The sequence below is a fragment of the Sciurus carolinensis genome, chromosome 8 (genome assembly GCF_902686445.1).
Source record: "Sciurus carolinensis chromosome 8, mSciCar1.2, whole genome shotgun sequence".
In the NCBI taxonomy this organism is placed as follows: domain Eukaryota; kingdom Metazoa; phylum Chordata; class Mammalia; order Rodentia; family Sciuridae; genus Sciurus; species Sciurus carolinensis.
In genome coordinates, this window is record NC_062220.1 from 114,879,154 (window position 1) to 114,900,433 (window position 21,280).

Below are 21,280 nucleotides of genomic sequence, written 5' to 3' on the forward strand. Positions count from 1 at the left end.
GAACAAGACATAGATGTCCACTTGTTTCTTAAACAAGAAGATGTCTACTCTCACCACTCCTATTTGATATGTACCAGAAATTCTAGCCAGAGCAATTAGGGAAGAAAAAAAAGAATAAAAATAGGAAAAGAAGTCGTCGATCACCACTGTTTGCAGGTGATATGAACCTATACTTAGAAGATCCAAAAAGCTCCTCCAGAAGACTGCTGGAACTAATAAGTTCAGCAAAGTAGCAGGTTACAAAATCAACATACAAAAATGATATGCCAATAATGAATCTGCTGAGAAAGAAATCAGGAAAATAATTCCACTCACAATAGCCTCAGGAAAAAAAAACTAGGAGTGAATCTAACCAAGGAGGTGAGAAACCTCTTCAGTGAAAACTACAGAACACTGAAGGAAGAGATTGAAGACACTAGAATATGGAAAGACCTCTCATGTTCATGGATAGGCAGAATTAAAACTATTAAAATGGTCATATTACCAAAAGCAATACACAGATTCAATGCAATCCCCATGAAAATATTAATGACATTCTTCAAAGGGCTACAAAAAAAATCCTAAAATTCATTTGGAAGAATAAAAGACCCAGAAGAGCCAAAGCAATCCTAAGTCAAAAAAAGCAACTCTGCAGACATCACAATAACTGGCTTCAAATTATGCTACAGAGCTATAGTAACAATAGTAATGGCATAAAACCACACACATAGAGCAATGGAACAAAAGACACAGAGAAATCCACATAGATACAGTCATCTGATTCTTAACAAAGCTGTCAAAAACATATATTGGAGAAAAGATAGCCTTTTAAACCAATAGTACCTGGAAAACTGGTTAACCATATGTATGTAGAAAAATGAGATTAAATCCTTATCTCTCACCCTACCCAAATGTCAACTCAAAATGGATCAAAGACCTAGAAATTAGACTTAGAAATTAGACCAGAAACTATGCAACTCCCAGAAGAAAACATAGTGTCAACACACCAACATGATAACTTCCTCAATAGGACATTAAGGAAATAATACAAGTATTAATAAAAGGGATGACACCAAATTAAAAAACTTTTGCACAGCAAAGGAAACAATTATGAATGTGAAGACAGAATCTACAGAATGGGAGAAAATCTTTGATAGTTACCTGTCTGACAGAAGATTCATATCCAGAACATACGAAGAATTCAAAAGACTTACCACCCAAACCCCCCTAAAATAACCCTATTAATAAACAGGCAAATAAACTAATGATACTCTTCTCAAAAGAAGAAGTACATATGGCTGAAACATATACGAAAACATCTTCAATATCCTTAGCAGTTAGGGAAATGCAAATCAAAACTACAGTGAGATTTCATCTCACTCCAGTTAGCATGGAAACCATCAAGAATATAAGCAATCATAAATGCTGGAGAAGACAAGGAGAAGAAGGAACATTTTTATGCTGTTGGTGGGATTATAAATCAGTACAATCATAATGGAAATCAGTATGGAGGTTCCTCAGTAGACTAGGATTAGAACCAACATATGACCTAGATACACTACTCCTTGGTATTTATCCTAAATAATTAAAGTACTATAGCAATACATGCATACCCATGTTTATCGCAGCACAATTCACAAGTGTCAAATTATGGAAGCAGCCTAGTTGTTTGTCAGTGGTTGAATGGATAAAGAAAATGTAGTGCATATATACCTGGAGTTTTTTTCAGCCATAAAGAAAAATAAAATTATGTCATTTGCAGGAAAATATATGGAACTTGAGAACATTATGTTAAGCAAAATGAGTCAAATTCAGAAAACTCAAAGACCATATGCTTTCTTTCATATGTGAAAGCTAGAAAAAGAAAAGGAAAAGAAAGTTCACAGGAATTTCATCAAAATGGAAGGGAGATCAGGAGAGCAGAGAATAGGGACCAGAGAGAGAGAAGAAGGGAGGGAAATACTGGGCAACAATATTGATCAAATTAAATTGTCATATCTCATGTATTTATGAAAATGTAACAATGAATCCTATCCTTATGTATAATCATAATGCACCAATAATAATGTGGAAAAATGAAAATGTTTAAAAATTTGGAAAAGATAAATAATGTATGTAGAGTGCCTTCTCAGGTACATAGAAGGCCCTTAAATATTAAATTTTCTTTGCCCGTCCTTTGGCCCTATTTTTAAAGAAATAAATAATTTGCTTCTCTGTGAAAAAAATAAATTCATGAGTTAATAACTGCAATGCTCTTAGAACCTATCAGGCAGATGGTTCCTATGAAGTAATTTATATCCTGGCACCTGCTGTCTGCTAGATTTACTTTTCTTGGACCCCAAAGGTCTTGAAATGCCAATAACAATAATAATAAAATAATGCAATAATATATAATAATTTTATTATTGGTACTTGTAGGCCCTTCAGGGTCTAAGGAGATAAAATTATGAAGTTCTTTAAATCCAAGATAGGATCATATTACACACTAAATGATATCTATCTTTGACTAATAAAATTCTCTCATAGATTTGGGGTTAGTAATATCTTTTTCTAGGAATAGTCTTAGCTTTTGTGGGTTCTTTGTTTTTACTTATTTTCCTGCATATGATTTAAATAAAGGCTACTAAGGTGTGCCACAAAGAACATTATTTTATAGGAACTTTATGAAGGTGCAGACAGGGTGACTTTAGGGAGCTGGTGAGATGGAACCCTGTTGTCTAGGACTGAATATGGGATGTGGGACTTTTAGTGCTAAAACTAGGACAGTCTCAAAAAACTGGGACAATTATCAACTCTAACTCCTCCCTACCCTGCTTGGTCAAAAGTTCATTTCCAAGAGACAGAATAACACAAATTCTGACGGGGTCAAGAGCTGACCCATGTTAGTTTGAGTTCTGACTTTAGCACTAATTAGCTGTGTGGCTTTGGATAGGTCAATTAACCTTTCTGATCTTTGGTGTGTATAGAAGGGAGGCTGTAGATACTTCAGCTAAGGTTTGTAAGTAGTTGGTCTAAAACCTGGCACAATAGATTTCCAATAAACAGTTTCTTGACTGTGGCTTCTGCCATTCAGATCTGGATATCAGTTCCTAGTTGGAAGCCTGAGAGTCTGTGCCACCAAAAGCCACTGTCCTCCTGGAGAGGCTGAAGAAGGCAGTCGCATCAGCTGAAGTTAGAGCCAGGAGCATCCCCACCCTGGTCAATCACGTCAGACCATGCCTTGGTTGCTTGTTGGTCATCTTTACTTCGGGACATAAGTTCCAGAAGGGTCCTGACCAACTTGTTGATTGTTGTTTGCTTGGGAACAGATGAGGTCTAGGGGTGCAATAGGTATTAGGTAGATATCATTTTCTTTTTATTGATTGAACTGAATGTCAGGGTGGAGGGGGCAAATGTGTGAGGCAGCCTTGGTGAGCAGAAGTGGGAAGTGTGGGTGGAGACAAGAGGTACTAACTGGAAGCCAGAGGAGGGACTATTAGGGACAGAGTGAACAGACACAAAGATGGAAAGATTTGGGGGTCTTTGGGAGATGGTTTGAGTCCTGGATATGCTATTCTTGCAATGTGACCTTGGGCAAGTCCCTTACCCTATTTAAATGTCAGTTCTCTCATCTGTAATATGGGACAGTAACTGTGCCTGGCTTGAAGATTATTATGAATATGTAACAACAAATCTCATCAATATGTACAACTATAGTGTATCAATAGAAAATGTGGAAAAAAGGTTATTATGAGGATTAATGAAACAGAGTAAAAAGCTCTTAGCCTGGACCCAGGGCCTGCCCCAATGAAACACTCCCCACCCTACCCCCATCACACACACACACTCGCTCACTCTTGGACTCTTCCTGATCTGTCCATACCTTCCACTCACCAGTCCCTGCTCTGGTCCTACCATGTACTTGCAGTGTGATGTTGGCCAGGTGATTTTCCCTTTCCTTATCTCTAGCATGAGATACCAACAGTCCCTATGACCCTGAGTTTTGGTGAAGATGAATTCAGATAATGTCACAAAGCACTTAGTCCAGTGTCAGGCACATAACCAGCGCTCAGTCACACATGTACACAAACACACGGGCACATACTAACAAAAACTTTTCCAGGTCTTAGAAGTCATGGGAGCTACTGAACCACATAGAGCTTCAATATATAACATACATATAAGGTCCCTGCTCTACATTGGGCTGTCTTACACTTTCACACACAGACTAATGTGCTCTTTTGGGGTCTCCCCACCCCAGGGCCCTTCCAGTCACCACCACTGAGGCTGATTAACAAAAACACAACATCAAATCCTTTTACTTCTGAGGTCTCCCCTTTAAGGGGTGGCAGGAAATAGAGGGATGGGGTTTAATAAAAAATAGTATAATTAGTCAAATACTGCTCTCCCATTAGGCCCTGTGTGCCAGGGGCCCAGTCCTGGTTGGCTACATCTCCTTGAGAGCCCCCCCTCACCCTGGGGTCCAGGGTGGCACCAGGAGGGGCTGAAGGAAGCCAACATCAGCAGGTCCCTGCCCAGCCCTTCTGCAGTGAGTAAGCTGGGGGACCGTAGGTCAGCAGGATGTCACCATCGCAGAAAGTCCCGAATGAACTTCCAGAGCTTGGTGACCCAGAGGTTAACGCCAAGGTCCATCAGGTACTGGATCTCGGGCGTGAGCATTCGACGGCAGAGCTGTTGGTGCCGCTGCCCGATGCTCTTCTTGAGGTTGTAACCCAGGATGGACTTGGAACCCAGCGGCTGCCAGGGCTGCATGGCTGAGTCCTGGATGGCGGCCGCGTCCACTGCCCGACCGCCATCGATGCAGATACGCCGCATGCGCTCATTGGCACGGCGCAGGGCAGCCACCTCTTGGGCCATGCGCTCCTGCCCAAAGGCCTCCACTTTGCGCCAGAAGCTGGCATTGAAGTGGCGGTAGAGGCGGGCATCCAGCATGTTCCAGGCCGTGGCGCGACGGTACAGGTCCCCAGAGAGCCGTGGCACTGGCGAATCACGACGGGCATTGAGCTTGAAGTACAGCACGTCCTCCAGCTCCCAGCAGAGCAAGTCCTTCAGCAGCACCAGAGACTCGTCAAAGTATTCCTGGAGGAGCACCAGGTGGAAGCGGCGCTCCACCTCCAGGATGTGCTCCTGCACCCGCGGGCTGCCGGGGTCCAGGCCGCTGTCATAGCCCAGGTCAAAGAAGAGCAAGTTGCGGAGGTAGTGGGCGTTGTAGCCGTTGGGGTCATAGTAGCGATCGGGGTCCTGCAGGAACTCGGCCAGCTTGTCACTGCTTGAGAGTTTCCACGTGAGGGGCACCACCGGCCCAAAGTAGTGGAAAGAGGACTCAAAGAGGCGGGCAGGGTCCCGGAGCACGGTGATGAAAGTGGCGTTGGGTGGCACCAGGCCACGCACCTCCTCATAGTGGAAGCGCATATGGTTGCAGATGATGTTGAAGCAGGCACCAGGCCGGTAGTCCTGCACCAGGCTCCGGGTGAAGAAGGCTGGGTAGTCGAAGTCATTGCGACCATTGGGGAAGGCGAATTTGAGCCCATGCTTCTGGCCAAAGCGGAACAGGATGTTGAGCAGCGTGCTGCTGGCCGTCTTGTGTGTCTTCATGAACACGATGTTGCGCTGTGGCTGGCAACCTCCAGATGAGCCATTGGCCAGAGTCACCCCCTCTGACTCACCAGGGACTGGGGAGCAGGGTGCTATGGCCTCAGGGGTTCTGCTAGGGACAGAGAGGTAGGAAGAGTGTCAGAGGGCTGAGGTCTTGGGACTCAGAACCCTGGGTCCTGGTGCCTAAACATGGGTTTGTTGACGACAGTGGTGGCAGGGGGACTGAGATGAGGACACAGATGGGCCTGAGTCCAGGCTGGATGCTTGAGCCAGTGATTTGGCCTCTCTGGCCTCAGTTTCCTCATATGTAAAATGGGGAAAACAACAGGCCCTACTTGTGATGTGAGTGTGCGGTTGAAGTGAGATGAGGCACAAAGGCTCTTGTCTCATTCATGGCCAGTGTCATGTTTATTGTAAAATAGTTATTAGGTTGGACCACATGAAATTGTCCTTTAGTATGGTCAGTTATTGACAATTTCCTCCATTTCAACTTAATACGCACAACTAAAGGTACAGGCGGTGCCAGATCTGTGCTGAGCATCCCCATGAGGAGCTCTACCTGTCCACTGCACCCATCTGCCCATCAGGATTGCTGGATGGTTAGGAGCCAGGCCTAGGGTCACACAGGAGTTTGAATCCAGGCCCTGTGCCAGCTGAGTGCTCTTAGACAAGTCACACCCTCCCCTGTGGCTCTGCTGGAGCCTCAGATAATATAATCCATGCCCTGGACATAGATGGTGTTATGTGATTCTCCCACTCCATGAGACAAGCTCTGCTGTTCTCCCCACTTCACAGATGAGCACATGGAGGCCAGGATTACATGGTGAGTTCTGCCCTCAGTGGTGGGGTTTCTGTCTGGCAGAGCGTGATACAGAGTACAGGATGTCTGCCCAGGATGTAGCTTCAATCATTCAGGCAGGTGCTGTGGTAAGGTAATTACAGGGCCTCCCTATAGGGGAGTAGTCCCTCTATACCCCCACCTCTGGGTGATCAACTAGGCCACTCACGTGGAGGTCAGGCCAGTGTGCAGCGGGGGCACAGCATAAGAGTACAGCAGCAGCAGGAAGCTGGTGAAGAGAGCTCCCAGAACCAGCCCCTTGGCCATGGACTCCCAGCGCTTCTTCTGTAGCGTGGGCGGCATCTCAGACACCTGTAGGGGGCAGCAGAGAGTGAAAACAAGCATCAGGAGGCTGGCCCCAAGGAGCACCTATGGCTGCCTGGGCCTGGCAGCAAGGACCTGCCTTTACCAGCACTGTGACCCCCCTGCAGGGTCCAGATAGGGACAGAGAGAAACACACATGGAGACAGACAGAGAGGGGAAGTCAACTCAAAGAAAGGTGGAGAAACCAGGCAGGGAGAAGTTTCTGCCTCATGGTTCTGTTTTAAGTTTTAAGCTGCTTGTTGAGGACACAAGTGTTCATTATCTCATTTTTAGACCTTTTTGGGCTTCATAATGAAATACTTTTCTAAGTAAAAAGGAAAAGAAGATCCTTGTTCAGTGTTCTGTGTCCCTAGGCCTGGGTTGGGCTGTCTACAGAAAAGCCAGGAGCTCTCTGGGGGCGAGTATCCTTTACTTTTTAGAGGGGCAAGCCAGCCCCTACGTGTTCCCTGCACCACCCTCAAAGTTGCCCAAGAAGGGCCTAAGGCTTCTGCTCTCTTCTCACCAGTCCCTGCACTTCTGGGATCTATAGGGGAGGCAGATAAAGAAACGGAGGCTCACAGCTGGAAAGAAGAAGGCTCAGTTCACACAATTATACAGACCTCTGCCCACATACGCACCTTCTCTTTGACGGCCCAAAGGGAGGGTTGCCCAGTGAAATGTTCATTTCAGGTAATCAATGAATAAAATATTTTAGTTGTGTAAGTATGTCCCAAATATTACATGGAATATACTTACACTAAAAATTATTCAATCTACAATTTTAACAATGTTGTGGGGTTTTGTTGTTTGTTTAGAGGGAGGTTTGGTCTGAATGTGGCAACCTTATTCACAGAAGACTGAAACATCTCTCTAGGAGGAGAGAGCTTGGGGGTGGGGACTTTCCACCATCCCTTAGCAGCAAAGCCAGGGCCTAAAACTTTCAACTCTCATTCCATTTCAAGCTCTTGAGCCCCTGAGGCCACCAGAGGTAACTGGTGCTGTCCCATGATCACAAGCATGGTTCATCACCACTGTCCCTGGGGGCAGAAGATAGAAGAGCCCACCTGGGTAGGAGCCCATACACGACTCCCTGGAAAAGTTACCCAAGGTACCCACAGACTCCTCCTGGAGAAGAGGTCCTCCAGGCCCACCCACCAGGCGGCACCAATCTCTGAGTCCTTGGTTCATCATTTAGAAATAGCTCCTCACCAGAAAGAACGTGAAGAAGCAATTTGCAAAGAAAGAAACTGTACTACAAGAGGGAATCTGACCTCCCTCATGACATCCTGTTCACTCTGCAAGGTAGACAGGGTGTTGGGCGAGGGTGAGGGGGAGTGTTGGAGGACAGGGATGTCAAAGGACAAAGGTGCAAGCTCTCTGACTTCTCATTGTTCTATGGAAACACTTGGGCAAATGTGCAAAGTTGCATGTGAAAGGGTATTCACAGCTGCTTGGTCAGAAACAGGAAAAAATTAGAAACAACCTCAGTGATTATTAGCAAGGAACCATTACATAAATCAAGGCCCACTCATAGAAATAGTCATCTGCAGATGTTTGAAAAACAAAACAACAACAGAAAACAAGATGTAGCTAAAAACACATCATGATCTGTTTGTGTGGAAAAAAGAAAGTTCTAGAATAATATGTACGTCAATCGTCCCTTCATATTCTCTCTATATAATATGTAAAAATACATGAAGACCCAGAAGAAAGTAATTGGAGGGCAGTACAAGTTGAGTATCCCTTACCTAAAATGTTTGGAACCAGAAGTGTTCTGAATTTCAGATTTTTTTTTATTACAGAATATATTTGCTTTTATAAAATGAGATATTCTGGGAATAAAACCCAAATCTAAACATGAAATTCACTTATGCCCATACCCTAAAGATAATTTTATACAATATTTTTAGTGTCCCTGTGTTTTAGCTGTGGCCCATCACATGAGGCCAGGTGTGGAATTTTCCACTTGTGGAATCATGTTGGCACTCCAAAAGTTTCAGATTTGCGAGCATTTTGGATTTCAGATTTTTGGATTAGAAATGTTCAACCTGAATTCTACATTTAAGCAGTGCTGTCCTCTGCATAACTGGGGGAGAGTATATATGGGAATATTTTTCTAAATTATGCATTTTTCAGCAGTTGCATTCTTTAAAGGAGCAATGTATTACCTTGTAATTCCAAAAAGGTAATACATTGCACTCAGCTATTAATTTAAATAATAAATCACGAAGCTTGCAAGGTGGGGTGAACCTGCCAGGAGGGGTCCTAGGAGGAGAGGTGCCAACCTCAGGCCCAACCCTTCAGGCCTATTTCAATTCAGTGCTGTGATTTCAGACAAGCCAGGGACCTCCTTGGATTTTGTTTCTCATGTGTGAGGTGGGAGCCACCTGGCTGTGCCCTTGGGAGACTTCCTGAGATGGGTCAGTCAAGCTGAATCTCTCCTGAACCCCTGAAGGTCTGCTGCCATCCCTGGACAAGGAGTGCCCACTAGACTGCCCACAAAGCACAAACTTGCCCCAAGCCTCAAGTGTCCCTATCAGCCTCCTGCTTCCCAGGGCTGCAGCAGAAAGCAGGGCAGAGCCCTAAGTCAGGCCAGAGCCTTACACTCTGGCTCAGAACTGAGCCCTGAGCCTCAGTTTCTATGGCTTTAAAATGTGAAGGAATTAGGATTCTGTGGCTCACCCTGTCTATATTCTGAGGGCCCACCCTGCCTCAGCAGCCCCACTCACCAGGGTACTTTCCGGAACTCTGGTAAACTGAAATGGTGGAGGTCTAGACAGGAGACCAAGCAGCAGGGGGCAGACCAGCCTTCCTGAACTGCCAATCAGGTTCCACTTGGCCCCACCCCTTCATCACTGATTCACTTATTCCTACATTTTCCCATTTTTACTTCCTCAAACCTCACCAGGTCCCTGCCTGGCTTGGGCCCTGCCAGCTGCTGCATCCTTGGCCATTTCGCCCTCTGATTCCACTTTTGAGCCTCTGCTACCAGCCAGGCCTGGGGCAGGGCCTTCTTCAGAGCATCTAACTGTCTCCATTCAGCTACCACTCAACAGGTGCCACTTTACTCGCTCTCAGCCCCATTTTGCAGATGAGAAAACCGAGGCTACAGAGGTGACCTAACTTGCTAAGGGTCACTCATCATGGCAGGGGCATGGCACGAATTCAAGTCCAGGTCTGTGGATCACCAGCATGCAGCTTCCTTGCCCACAGGAGGGAAAGAGGGAATGAGGGAAAGAAGGAAGGAAAGAAGAAAGGATTTTCATGGCAGCAATTCCACCACAGGCATAGGGGAAGTTCTGTCCCAGGAACACAACAGGGTCTAGTTTCTGTGGGTTGAGCCAGCATCCAGAATGAACAGAGCAGGGAAAGGGGCCCTGATGGCTGGTGTTCCTGTGTTGGCCACCTGAATGTCCAAGGCTAGTCATTCTCTTTCTGCCTGTGAATTTGGACACAAAGCTCACTATCTCTGAGCCTCAGTCTCCTCATGTGTACAGTGAACACACAACAGCAAGATCAGGGCAAACAAGACTCTTTGTGATCACAGGCAGTGCCTCTGGGTAAACTGAGGTCCAGGGAGGGGTGGGCTGGCAGCCAGAAGGCTGACTTGAGGGGGAATAGTCCTGAGTCTGTGAGATTCTAAAGAGAGGATGCATATACTCAGGAGGTGATGGATACATATTAATTTTTAATAGTGATGATAATTAGCTATTATCATCACTATTTGCCAAGGTGTAGTCTTGGTTCAAATGCCTGGGTGTGCAGAGGAGATATCCCTTCTGTCCCCAGAGGGGATAAACAAGCCTGACAGTGACTCATTCCTGTGCTTCCTGGGCTTGGCACCTGGTAAATGTTTGATGAATGACCCCCCCCCACCACCACCATAAACCTCAGAGGAAAATGTGGCGGGGTCATGTAGCCCTGGTCCAGAGTGTAGATGAGACCATGGTCCAAGCAGCCAACGCCTTATTGAGAGCCACATAGGAAATAGTTCACGTGTGAAACAGACAAACAGGTCAGAGCCTGCATATAAGCCGAATGTATGTAAAAACTCCCAAGAGTGAAAGCTAAACATGGAAGTCATACTAGTGAGGGTCACGTGTGCACAAGAGCACATGTGAAAGCTAGGCATTTGAGAGCCACACACAAGAACCCTATGGAGACAGTAACTCAAGGCCAGGTTCTGGTTTTAAATTCCATCTGTTGTTTTCTTACTGTGTGCCCTAGGCAAGTTTGTGTCCCTCTCTGGGTCTCAAATTTTCCTCCTAAATGATAGTACCAACTTCCCTTTCATCACTGGGTGATGTACAGATCCTCTGCACTCCACAAGGAACAAACCCAGCGCAGAGTGGATGCAGAGCAAACACTTGCTGTGCATGGCCTGCCACCATTGTTATCATTATTATTACCCTCCCAGGTCCCACTCCTGGCTCCATCAAGGTGTGTGCCCACTGACTCAAGATGGAGGCTTGTGGGCAGCTATGGCCCCAATTCCAAGGTCCCAAGTTCAAGGACAATCTCAGTGCAGCATAAGTTTCATGATCTCTAAGCCAGAAGACAGAGAGGCAGGGAAGTCAGGTTTCTAAAAGAGCAGGGACAACCTCAAGGTCACACAGCACAGTATAGCAGAGATAGAATTGGAACCTGGGTCTTCTGCCTCCACTGCCCACAGTGGTGACAAACCCAGGTAAACAGGACACAATCCCCTTGCCAGTCTCCACTTCAATCTATCCTTGCCCTTGTGGATTGATTACCCCAGTCACACTGGCCTCCATCAGTGCAGGTGAGTGACAGCAGGCCAGGCCCAGGCATCCTCCCATTCAGCTAGGACCATTCAGCTAAGACCCCTCAGGAAACGAAGAAAAAATAGGGCTTATCCTCACATCTAAAACACAGAGAAACCAAGCTCAGGAAGGTAGACCTGGCCTAGGGCATCGCCACCAAGCAGGCTCTGGTGTGAGTGCAGAGGGGATACACTCACCTCCAGTTGTGACTGGCTGCCCTTTCCTCTCCCAGCCTGAGCCACATCCAACTTCGGGGCTGCCTCTGCAGTCACCAGGAGACAAGAATGCTCCAATGACACCCAGCAGCAGCCTGGCTGGCTCCCTCCTGCTCCGGTGGGTGTGAATATTTATGAGTTCCCTCCCTGGGGATAGCAAGTGGCATATCCCAGTACCCTGCAGGTGGTGCCCTGGCCTTCTGCCCCCCACACCCTGCTAAACAGCCCTGGGCAGTCCTCCACCTCTCCCTGGATCCGGACAACCAGGCAGTTCCTTTATGGAAGGGCTCAGCAAAGTTCCAGATGTCCTTGGGCCAAGGACACAGCAACCGCAGAGCCCTGCAGAGAGCGAACGAGAAGTCTGAAGGCAGAGGGAGGGACAGGGAGACAGGATGCTAATTGATCCACACACTACACCTCATTTAAGTCTCACAGCTGCCCCAAGCACCAAGCACCTCCATCAGTCACTCCCCAGGTGAAGAAACCAAGCCTCAGAGAGATGGCAATCACACAGTAGAGTCCAGAAGACCTGCCAAGATCCAGGACTTAAAGGGGCTGAGGCACACCTAGGGACCAAGGATCATTCCAAATCTACGGGAGCCCTGATGAGTGAGCAACTAACTGGGCATGGAGGACTTCCAGAAGTCAGTGTCTGACCAAAGCTTGGAGGATGAGTCTGGAGAGATCTCATTCTCTGATCCCTAGCTCCTTCATCAGAGAGGATAGGGGATCCATGCTGGGCAGCTCCTGCCTATTGCGCATGAGGTCTGGGGACACATGGAGAACCTGGACCAACTTTGCAGGATTGGGGCTAACTGCAGAAGCTGATCCTTCCTAGGGCCTCAGTAGGTCTAAGAGGCAATTCCAGGGACACCAACGCTAAAGCCTGGGACTCTTGGGCTCATCCCCACACTGGAATCTTAGGTTCAGGTCTGTGGTATCTTGGCTTTGTCCCTGGACAAAGGGACCCCTTGTGCCTAGAAAGCCTCTTCCATCTCCCCTTCAGCACTGATACCCAGAGCCTCATCCTGGTCCAGGCTACAGGCTCTAGAGACCCAGGGATCACTATCAGTTAATAATCTTAATTGTTGTGACAGTTATTCATCCTCACTGAGCACTCTCAGAGGTTAAGCAACTGCGGGCTCCTCCCAGGGAGCAGCAGGCATCTGACACTTGCTCTGAACCCCTCTTTTCTGAAAACCCCATCCAACCTGAGAAAAGCCCCAAGCACCCACAAAACAACAGAGCTAAACCTGCTATAGGCCAGGCTGAGAATTATAATTTTTCTAAGTGCTAGAATCAGGCTTGGGACATGCTTTGGAGTTGTTTTATTTTTTTTTTCTAATGCCCATTGGAAATTAGAATGAGCTGGTTTGAAGACAGCTTTATGGGGGTGAAGCAGAGCAGAGCTGGCATCGAACAGCAGTGACTGTGGCTTATGAATGTGGGCTCTGAACCAAACAGTGTCCATTCCTGTGCTTGTTACTTCCCATGCATCATGTCTGCACCCTCAGATTCCTAGCTGAGGACTTTGGCTATCATCCCCACTCTATGGGGCAGAGGTGAAGGAGTGGCACTCAGGGTCTCCAGCAGCAAGTGAGATGGTGCCCAGGGTGGGAGGCAAGTAAAGACCCAATGAAGCCGACATTTCCAGAGTGGGGAGGCTTGATGACAGAATTGTGCCCCCCTCCTTCCTGCCAGGAGGGGGTCTCTTCTAGAAGTATTAGTGATACCATCTTTGGTTCATTCTCCCTCTACCAAAAAAAATTTTTTTCAAATGATAATTGCAGTACAAGATCGCTGAACAAAATTCAGGAAACACAGAATATAAAGAAGGTGATGAAAAGAGTTCCATCTTAATGGTCACAACCATTAAGGATGTGGTCCTCACCTTCTTACATTTTTTTCTGTCTATAGATTCCAGCACTAGGGTACACAGGACACAGTGCAGACAGTCTAGTGCTCATAGTGCTAGAGGGAGACAGAGGAGCAAGATAACCTGCGATGGAGGAAACTGACTGGGGCTTGCTGCAGCACAGAAAAGACACATGATCCAGCCAAGGGAAGGGGTGGTATCAGGGAGGGAGACTTTGCCTGTGAGGGGGCTCTGGTGGCAGAAGCTGCTGCTGTGTGTTCTCCAATTTCCAAAGGCAGTTCCCATTTCTCCATGGTTACATGGTTAGATTACACTTCCCATCCTTTGCAGTCAGTGTCTTTTTTTTTTTTTAATATTTTTTGGATGTTGATCAACCTTTATTTTTATTCATTTATTTATATGCAGTGCTAAGAATCAAAAACCCAGTGCCTCACACATGCTAGGCAAGTACTCTACCACTGAGCCACAACCCCAACCCTGCTACAGTCAGTCTTTATGTGACTGAATTCTGGCTGATGAAATATGAACAGAATGACACTGATGAGGTTAAGTGAGCAGAACTCCTCTGTGTTCCACTTTCCCTTTGCCCAATCAATGGGGTGATCTTTAAGGATGTGGAAGTGGGTGGAGCCATGAGATGGGAGGAGACTAGGTCTCTGCATAACTGTCCACCAAACACCCACTGGATTGCAAGAAAATGGAAACTAAGCTGCCTTTATGTTAAGCCTTTTGGAACTTAGGATTTTTCTGTGATAGTAGTTCCTGTTATTAACTAATGTGCCTGTTATTCTGGAATAAACCAGCAGAAAGAAAAGCATGTGCAAAGGGTCAAGGCAATTGAGAAACTATTGTTCAGCCTGGCTGGAGTGTCTGTATGAGATGGGGTGGGCAGGGGAGACTTAGAGGCATAGCCAAAAAAGAGGGCAGAGGCAAGAGGGATGGACAGACCTCGAGAAGCATGCCAAATGTATAGCCTGATCCTGTAGGTGATGGGGAACACTGGAAAGGTCTTCAGCAGAGGGGTGAGGAGATGGGATTCCCACAGGACTATTAGGTAAAAAATGAGTAGTAGGGGTGGGGAAGGAAGGAGAGAAACAGACAGACCTTGATGGTAAATTGTTACAGCTGTCCAACTGTGAGATGACCTGAACCAAGGGGGAGGTGGGGATGAACCAGGCAGCATCTGTAAGCCATGATATAGACAGCATTTGCTGGGTGCCTAGGCATGGAGAAGGAGGGTCCCTTTTGGGATGACTGGTTGACTGGAGTGAGGCCCTGAACTGGGGAGGTGAGAAAGAGGCAAATTTAGTATGAAGGTAGGGCAGGCACGTCAGCTTCCATTAGGTAATATTGAGTCTATGTGGGATATCCATAGGCTGTCCAGCAAGCAGTGGGATCCCCTGCCTGGAGCACATGAAGGAGGTCTTGAAGGAGGCAGGTTGGGGGCCACTGGCACAGAGATGGAACCTGAGGCCACAGGAGTAGATGGAGTCACCAGGGATAGGGAGGAAGGATAGGAAACCTGCACTTACAGGAGCAAGATAGGAAAATTCTCCCAGGGAGAGAAAGATGGCAGCTAGGGCCTCCAAAGCCATTGGCTGCATCACATTCAGCAGCCCTGCTGGGTCTGTGAACCATTCATCTATGCCATTGACTCAAATGCACAGAGAGAAACAGAGTACTGGCAGAGAAGGTAGTGGGGTAAGGGTGTCCCAGGGCTGTTCCCTGTAGCTGGAGAGGAATCCCATGGGGACAGGGGAGGAAGCTTTAAAAGTGGAACAAAAAAGAGAGCGGGGTTGGGGGTGTGGGAGGGGCTCATTGGTAGAGCACTTGCCTAACACACACAAGGCCCTGGATTCAATATCCAGCATTGCAAAAGAAAAAAAATGAAATCAGAAAAGAGCACTTATTTGAAGCAACTATTATGTGTTCTAATGGTGACCATTCTCAGGCCCAGCAATCCTTCCTGTGGAAATATCTTTGAAGAAAGTCTGACAAGAGATCTGAAGATGGACACACAAAAATGGTCACTGAAGTATTAGTTATAGATCCTCCAAAGCTTGTAAGGTCTTTATATCAATTTTGTAGACTAGGAAACTGAGGCTTAGAGAGGTTAAAAAAAGTTGCCTAATATTCAGCTTGATTATGCAGTGGACAGAATGAACTTACTCATATAGAGCAAAGCTACACATTTGTACTTTGTAAAAGAGTCTGAAAAAATTACCAAAGAGAAGTTGTATTTCCCAGGAGAGCAGGACCATTTATTTTCAGTAACAAATTTTGATTCTATAATCAAAATGTGTAAGTTAGGCATGGTGGTACATGCCTGTAATCTCAGCTAAGTGGAGGCTGAGGCACGAGAATCTCAAGTTCAAGGCCAGTTGGGGCAACTTAGAGACCCTGTCTCAAAATAAAATTAAAAGGGCTGGGATTGTAACTCAGTGGTAGAGTGCTTGCCTCACATATGTGAGGTCCTGGATTTGATTCCCTGTTGCAGAAAAAAAAATCTCTCTCTTTCTCTCTCTCTCTCTCTCTCTCTCTCACACACACACACACACACACACACACACACAAACACACACACACACACACTTTTTTTTTTTCTTTTACACAAAGGAACCTGTATTACTTCAGTGGGGAAAAAAGATATTTCCAAGGGCTGGGGGAGATAGCTCAGTCGGTAGAGTGCTTGCCTTGCAAGCACAAGGCCCTGGGTTCGATTCCTAGCACCGCAAAAAAAAAGATATTTCCATTTTGAAAAACCCCAGGCTGGCTGGAGGAGCAGGGAAAAGTGGCTAGTCTGAGTTAATGTCCCACCTCACTGTGTGTCTAAGGCAAGCAGGCTGCCCTCTCTGAACCTCTGTGTCCTAGGTGAGGAGCAGGTACAGAGCTGGAAAGTACCTGCTGTGCAGCTAAAGGTATAGCTGAGAGAGAATGGGCCTCCCTCCAGGAATGACTTGTGAGGATCAGGAAGCTTTCTTGCCCAATCCCTCTGGAGTGGGTGCTGGAACAGAGTTGAGGAGAACTACCCACGAGGGCATTCACTGGCTCATAAGACCACCTCCAAAATGTCAGTCTTGGAATCTTGCTCCTGCTCCACTGCCCCTTTGGGTATAGGTGTGGATGCCAATTGGGACTAGGCTTGGCTGCTGAGAGAGGGCAATGTTCTTTGATGATTCAGAAGGCACCTTTTAATCTTATAGGGTCACCAATCTGCTGTTTCAAAGGGCAGCCACACACACCCATGAATTTAACAAGTGTTGTCTGCTGGCACCACAGGTAAGGAAACTGAGGCTCAGTAACTTGTGGAGGGGCTAAACAGCAAAGCCAGAACTAGGAGCAAGTCCATAGCTCTTGTTCAGGCAAAAATCATCACCCTTCCTGATAGCAGATCTGAGTCAAGCCAAAACAGCAAACCATAGATTCAACAAGAAGTCAGTCACTTCTTTATTAGCTCCAAAAATACTGAGGAACCAGGGGTGAGTATGTAGGAGTTGGTAATCTCATTCTCTGTACTTTGGTAACAGGCCTGAAATTATCTTTTAAAGGTGATGCGCTTATTTGTATAAAGATAATGTAAGAGTAGGAAGGTTTTACAAAAGATGCTGAAAGGTGGATATGCTCACCCACCTCTCCACTCCTGGATTCTTTGAGATACCCTGATTATGCATCCTGACTCCACCATTCCCCAGCTGTGTGACCTCAGGTGAGTGACTTCTTTTTGAGCTTCAGATTTCTAAAGAGTGGAAGTACATACATGTTCTCACAGGCTTGCTGGGAGGATCCAATGATGTGAGGCATGCAGAGCCCTTTGCATGGTGCCTGGCATACGATATTAGCATGTTTGCTTACTACCATGCTCCTCCTTCTAGATTCATCTAACAGGGAAAGCAGGACCTGTCAGTGCAGACACCTGGAAAGTTACCCTCTCTGTCTAAGGACCCATATTTCCCATGTTCCATATCCAAGCTGCCCGACCCTCATATTCCACATCTGACAAAACTGAGGCACAGTTTTGGATAAGACTCAACCTAGGTTCCACTGCAAGTCAGGGCACCACTGGGGACCTTATCTCTGCCCTGGAACTGGCATGTGGGAAAGCAGGTGCCCTCTGGGTGTATTTCTTCCCATTACTCCTCACCTGGTGATTCCGGAGGTCCCGTCTGGTGACCCTCAGGGGCACCTCTGCTGCAACCAGCCCTGCCCTGTCTGGAGTGGTGTAGGGCTCCTAAAAGGAGTTGTTCATATTCCTCACTCAGTCAAAGTGAAACAGGGAGCCCTTCACAAGCCTGCAGGCAGGTCCAGAATTCCTCCATTTGTGCATCATTCTCCCAGGTTAATGATTGCCTCCTTCACTGGGTGGCACATCCAGCCCTTTAGTGTCTAGTGGGAGGGGCTATAGAGGACACACTCCTCCCTTTTGGGGTGACAAGAGGACATAAACCCCATTAAGGAAAACGGATGCAAATTTGCTTCCCCATTAAGGGGAAGCAAATATTTTGTCCACATGGAGTTTCCTTCAGGCAGAGTCATGCCTGAGAAGAGGGAACGAAGCAGCCAGAGGTGGCAGCTGGGAACAGGGCTCTGTTGTCTCTGCTCCCAGGGTAACAGCCTGCCCACCCCGAGTGTCAGGCAGAGCTGGGAGCCAGGAGGGGGAGGGGTCTTGAGCTGGGGGTTTGGGGCAGCCCAGACAGATCAAAGAGGCTAGAAACCCAGTGGGACAGAGGGGTCCCAGATAGGGCTGGGGTCCTGAGGTGGGGGCCTAGGTAAGACTCCTGTGACTTGGAGTCAACTTGGCTACCTGTGAACTGTGAGACCTTGGACAAGTCACTTTATTTCCCTGAGCCTTAATTCACCCTGTGCATAATGGAGATAAGTAGCAATGCTTAGGGGCTGCTCTGGCCCAGGCCTGACCTCCTGTCCTTCCTGTGTGGCCCTAGACAAGCCTCACCCTCTCTGGGCCTCAGGTCATCCCCTCAGTAGAGAAAGAGGTTGGATTCTCCTGATTGGACCTTCCTCCACACCTCTCTCCTCTTGAGGATTTCCATGATACTTGTCACCATGGCAGCCCTGGAGATCAGGTGTCAGGCCTATGCCCTCTCTCTCTCCCTTCCTCCCTCTGGAGTGGGTTACAGCAGCCAGATGTTTGCCCATCACCTCTCCTGATCTAAGCAGCGGGGAAGGAGCATTCCCCTTAGGAAGAGATCAGTCATGTTCTGTGTTGTTACCAAAGCGCTGGCCTGGCAGGAATGAGTTGGCTAAGCCAGGCCCCTTTTGGGGCACTGAACCAGAAAACAGGTATCCTGGGATTTTGTATGGGGCCCCTGGTGAACACCACGGTTTGTTCCACCTGACAAGCCTCTACTTGGTGGCCTTGCCCACTCAGGGGCACCATAACAGGGCAGAGGGGTTTTTCCCCTTACCATGACCCCAGCCCTTACTCTGACAGCCCGCTTCTGGGGAGGTTTGGTGGGGGGAGAGGGGAGATCCCTGCCCCTCCTCCACTAGGGTTCGGGCCACTGTACCCAAGAAAATTAATCATTAACAGAATTAGCTCCTGTCCAGCGCCAGCAGCCAGCCTTCTCCAGCCCCACCCACCCCACCTTCAGGGACTGGGGGCCATGGGGGGAAAAAACCAAGGGCAAGGCTAGCACCAACCTGCACCCTTCCTGGCCCCAGTCAGTGCATCCAGCTGCTAGAGCGGTGATGCGGCAATCTTATACCCCTGGGCGCGCACGCAGTACCATTTTGGCAACTGGAGTAGCATGGGCAGAGTCCTCAGGGAGTAGACTGAGGCAGGGCGCTAGCTGGCGGTGGGTGCTGGACCCTGGGACGTACCTTGTCCCCGTCCTCCTAGGACTCAGCGTGTCTGGCTCGGCCCCGGCCGTGCAGCCCGGGCGCTCACTGGGCGGCGGGGCGCACCTGCCGGGGCCCTGCTCTCCGCAAGGCCTGCTCCATGCTCCCGCCCCGCCGCCGCCGCCGCCGCCGCCGCCGCCGCCGCCGGCGCCGCGGCCGCCGCGCCTGCTCCCGCTCCCGCTCCGGGCCAGGTGCTGCCGCTGGCTTGGCCCGGCCCCTGGCGCTTCCGCCAATGGGTGCCCCAGGCACGGGCCCCCTCCCTCTGGGTCCCGGCCCCTGTGCACCAGCCCCGGACGCACAGAAGCCGCATTCAGCGTGCGGAGGCTCAGCCGCGCGCCCCCGCCGCCAGACCAACAAGGCCCGTTTGTATCCGACATGCCAACGGGACCATTGTCCTTCCGCAGATCCTTTGGCTCAGCCGAGCCCCCAGCCCTGGAGGGGACTCTAGGATGCCTGGGGCTTGATAGTGGTGCTGGGGAGGGGGACCCGAACTCTGGGAAAAAGGAGGCAAAAGGAAGTTGCTGGAGTAGTTGCTTAACTTTTACTGGGAACATGAGCTCTCAGATTTTTCAAGTTGGGGACACATTTTTTGGCACCCATGGAAGCAGGGGCGGGAAAGAGAAGGCAGGATATCTGAGGAGAGCTTAGTCAAGGAATAGCTCCAACAGGGTCCTAAGCTTGGAGGTCTTAGCAGACCCCCTCCTCTCCAGGGTACCCATCAGGGTTGATACATGGGCAAGCAGAATGTGGGTGCCCCATCTAGGAACCATCTCCCTTTCTGGGCCCAGGCTTTCCTCATCCCAGGAGAGCGGGACCACAGATAGGGACTACTGCCTGGCCAGAACCAAGAACCAGAACCAGGAATTCTTGGCTCCACTGTGGGCAGTACAGAACCCAGTACAGCATGGGCCACATCAAAGTCCCACTGCCCCCGCCATTTCTGGGTAACTCTGGAATGGGGAAAATTCCACATCAGCATGACTGCTAGGCATTTTTCCATTGGGCCTGCCCTCGACCTTTTAGCGCTGGGATGCAAATGCACCCAAACAGGCCTTAGTCAACCCCTGGAGTTGCAGACTCTAGCTCCAGAAGTCTTGACCCTCTGTCTCTGGAGGCACCTATCACCACACCCCTGCTGCCATGGGCATGCCAGAGTGGGCATGAGACATAGCCCTCAACTTCCACACCCAGTGAGGTCCAGCCAATGTAGGCCTTGGGTTCTCTTCTTCCCCAAGCCAGAGCCTGCCAAGTTTTCTTCCCCTGCAAATGTTGGGTCTGCAGCCACTACCCCCAGAACCCCCTATAGAGCCAGCACACCATAGGCAGAAGATTAAGACCTCAGGCGCCTAGATCTTGGAAGGGTGAAGCCCAGTTCCAAACCAACCCTTCCCCAACCCAGCTCCTGCTCCTGATAACAATCAGTCCACCAGGAGCAGCAGTGGGAAGCTGTGCTGCAGGGGGGTGAGTGAGCATCCAGAGCCCAGGTTTCTAGCTTTGGCTTTGGCTCTGTCATGACACATGAACAATCCCAGGTAAGGGATGGTCCCCCTGGGAATCAGCAGAGCACTGCCAGATTGGATGGGAAGCTATTAAGACAAGCCCACAAGGGCCACAGGTTGGGCTACCTTAAGTGGCCACACTGAGGCCACTCTGTCCACCAACCCACAATGGAAAGCTAGGAGTATACCTGCCCTCACAGTTGGTGTTCACCAAGCACTTAATAGACAAATGACATGTGTCTCTTTAGTTACCATTGACCCTATAACACAGGAATGCTCCAGAACTTCCACCCCTAACTTAACGAGGAAGCAGGTTCACAGAGGCAAAGTACCTG

General features: G+C 48.4%; 1 protein-coding gene across 6 annotated transcripts; it reads right to left on the reverse strand.

The window, feature by feature from the left end:
* Positions 1–4,261: 4,261 nt before the first annotated feature.
* Gal3st1 (galactose-3-O-sulfotransferase 1) lies at positions 4,262–19,595 on the reverse strand. 6 transcript variants are annotated; one of them, XM_047561543.1, is made up of 3 exons: positions 19,429–19,595; positions 6,582–6,724; positions 4,262–5,686 (listed from the first exon to the last, which is right to left on the reverse strand). In XM_047561543.1, exons 2-3 carry the CDS (start codon positions 6,713–6,715, stop codon positions 4,543–4,545), a joined length of 1,278 nt encoding a protein of 425 aa, XP_047417499.1. In that variant the 5' UTR covers positions 6,716–6,724; positions 19,429–19,595; the 3' UTR covers positions 4,262–4,542. The 6 variants fall into 6 exon arrangements, with proteins under 6 accessions (XP_047417499.1, XP_047417498.1, XP_047417497.1 ...); XM_047561542.1 differs by having other exon boundaries at positions 4,262–5,683; positions 19,335–19,429; XM_047561541.1 differs by having other exon boundaries at positions 19,335–19,429.
* Between the last annotated feature and the right edge of the window lie 1,685 nt (positions 19,596–21,280).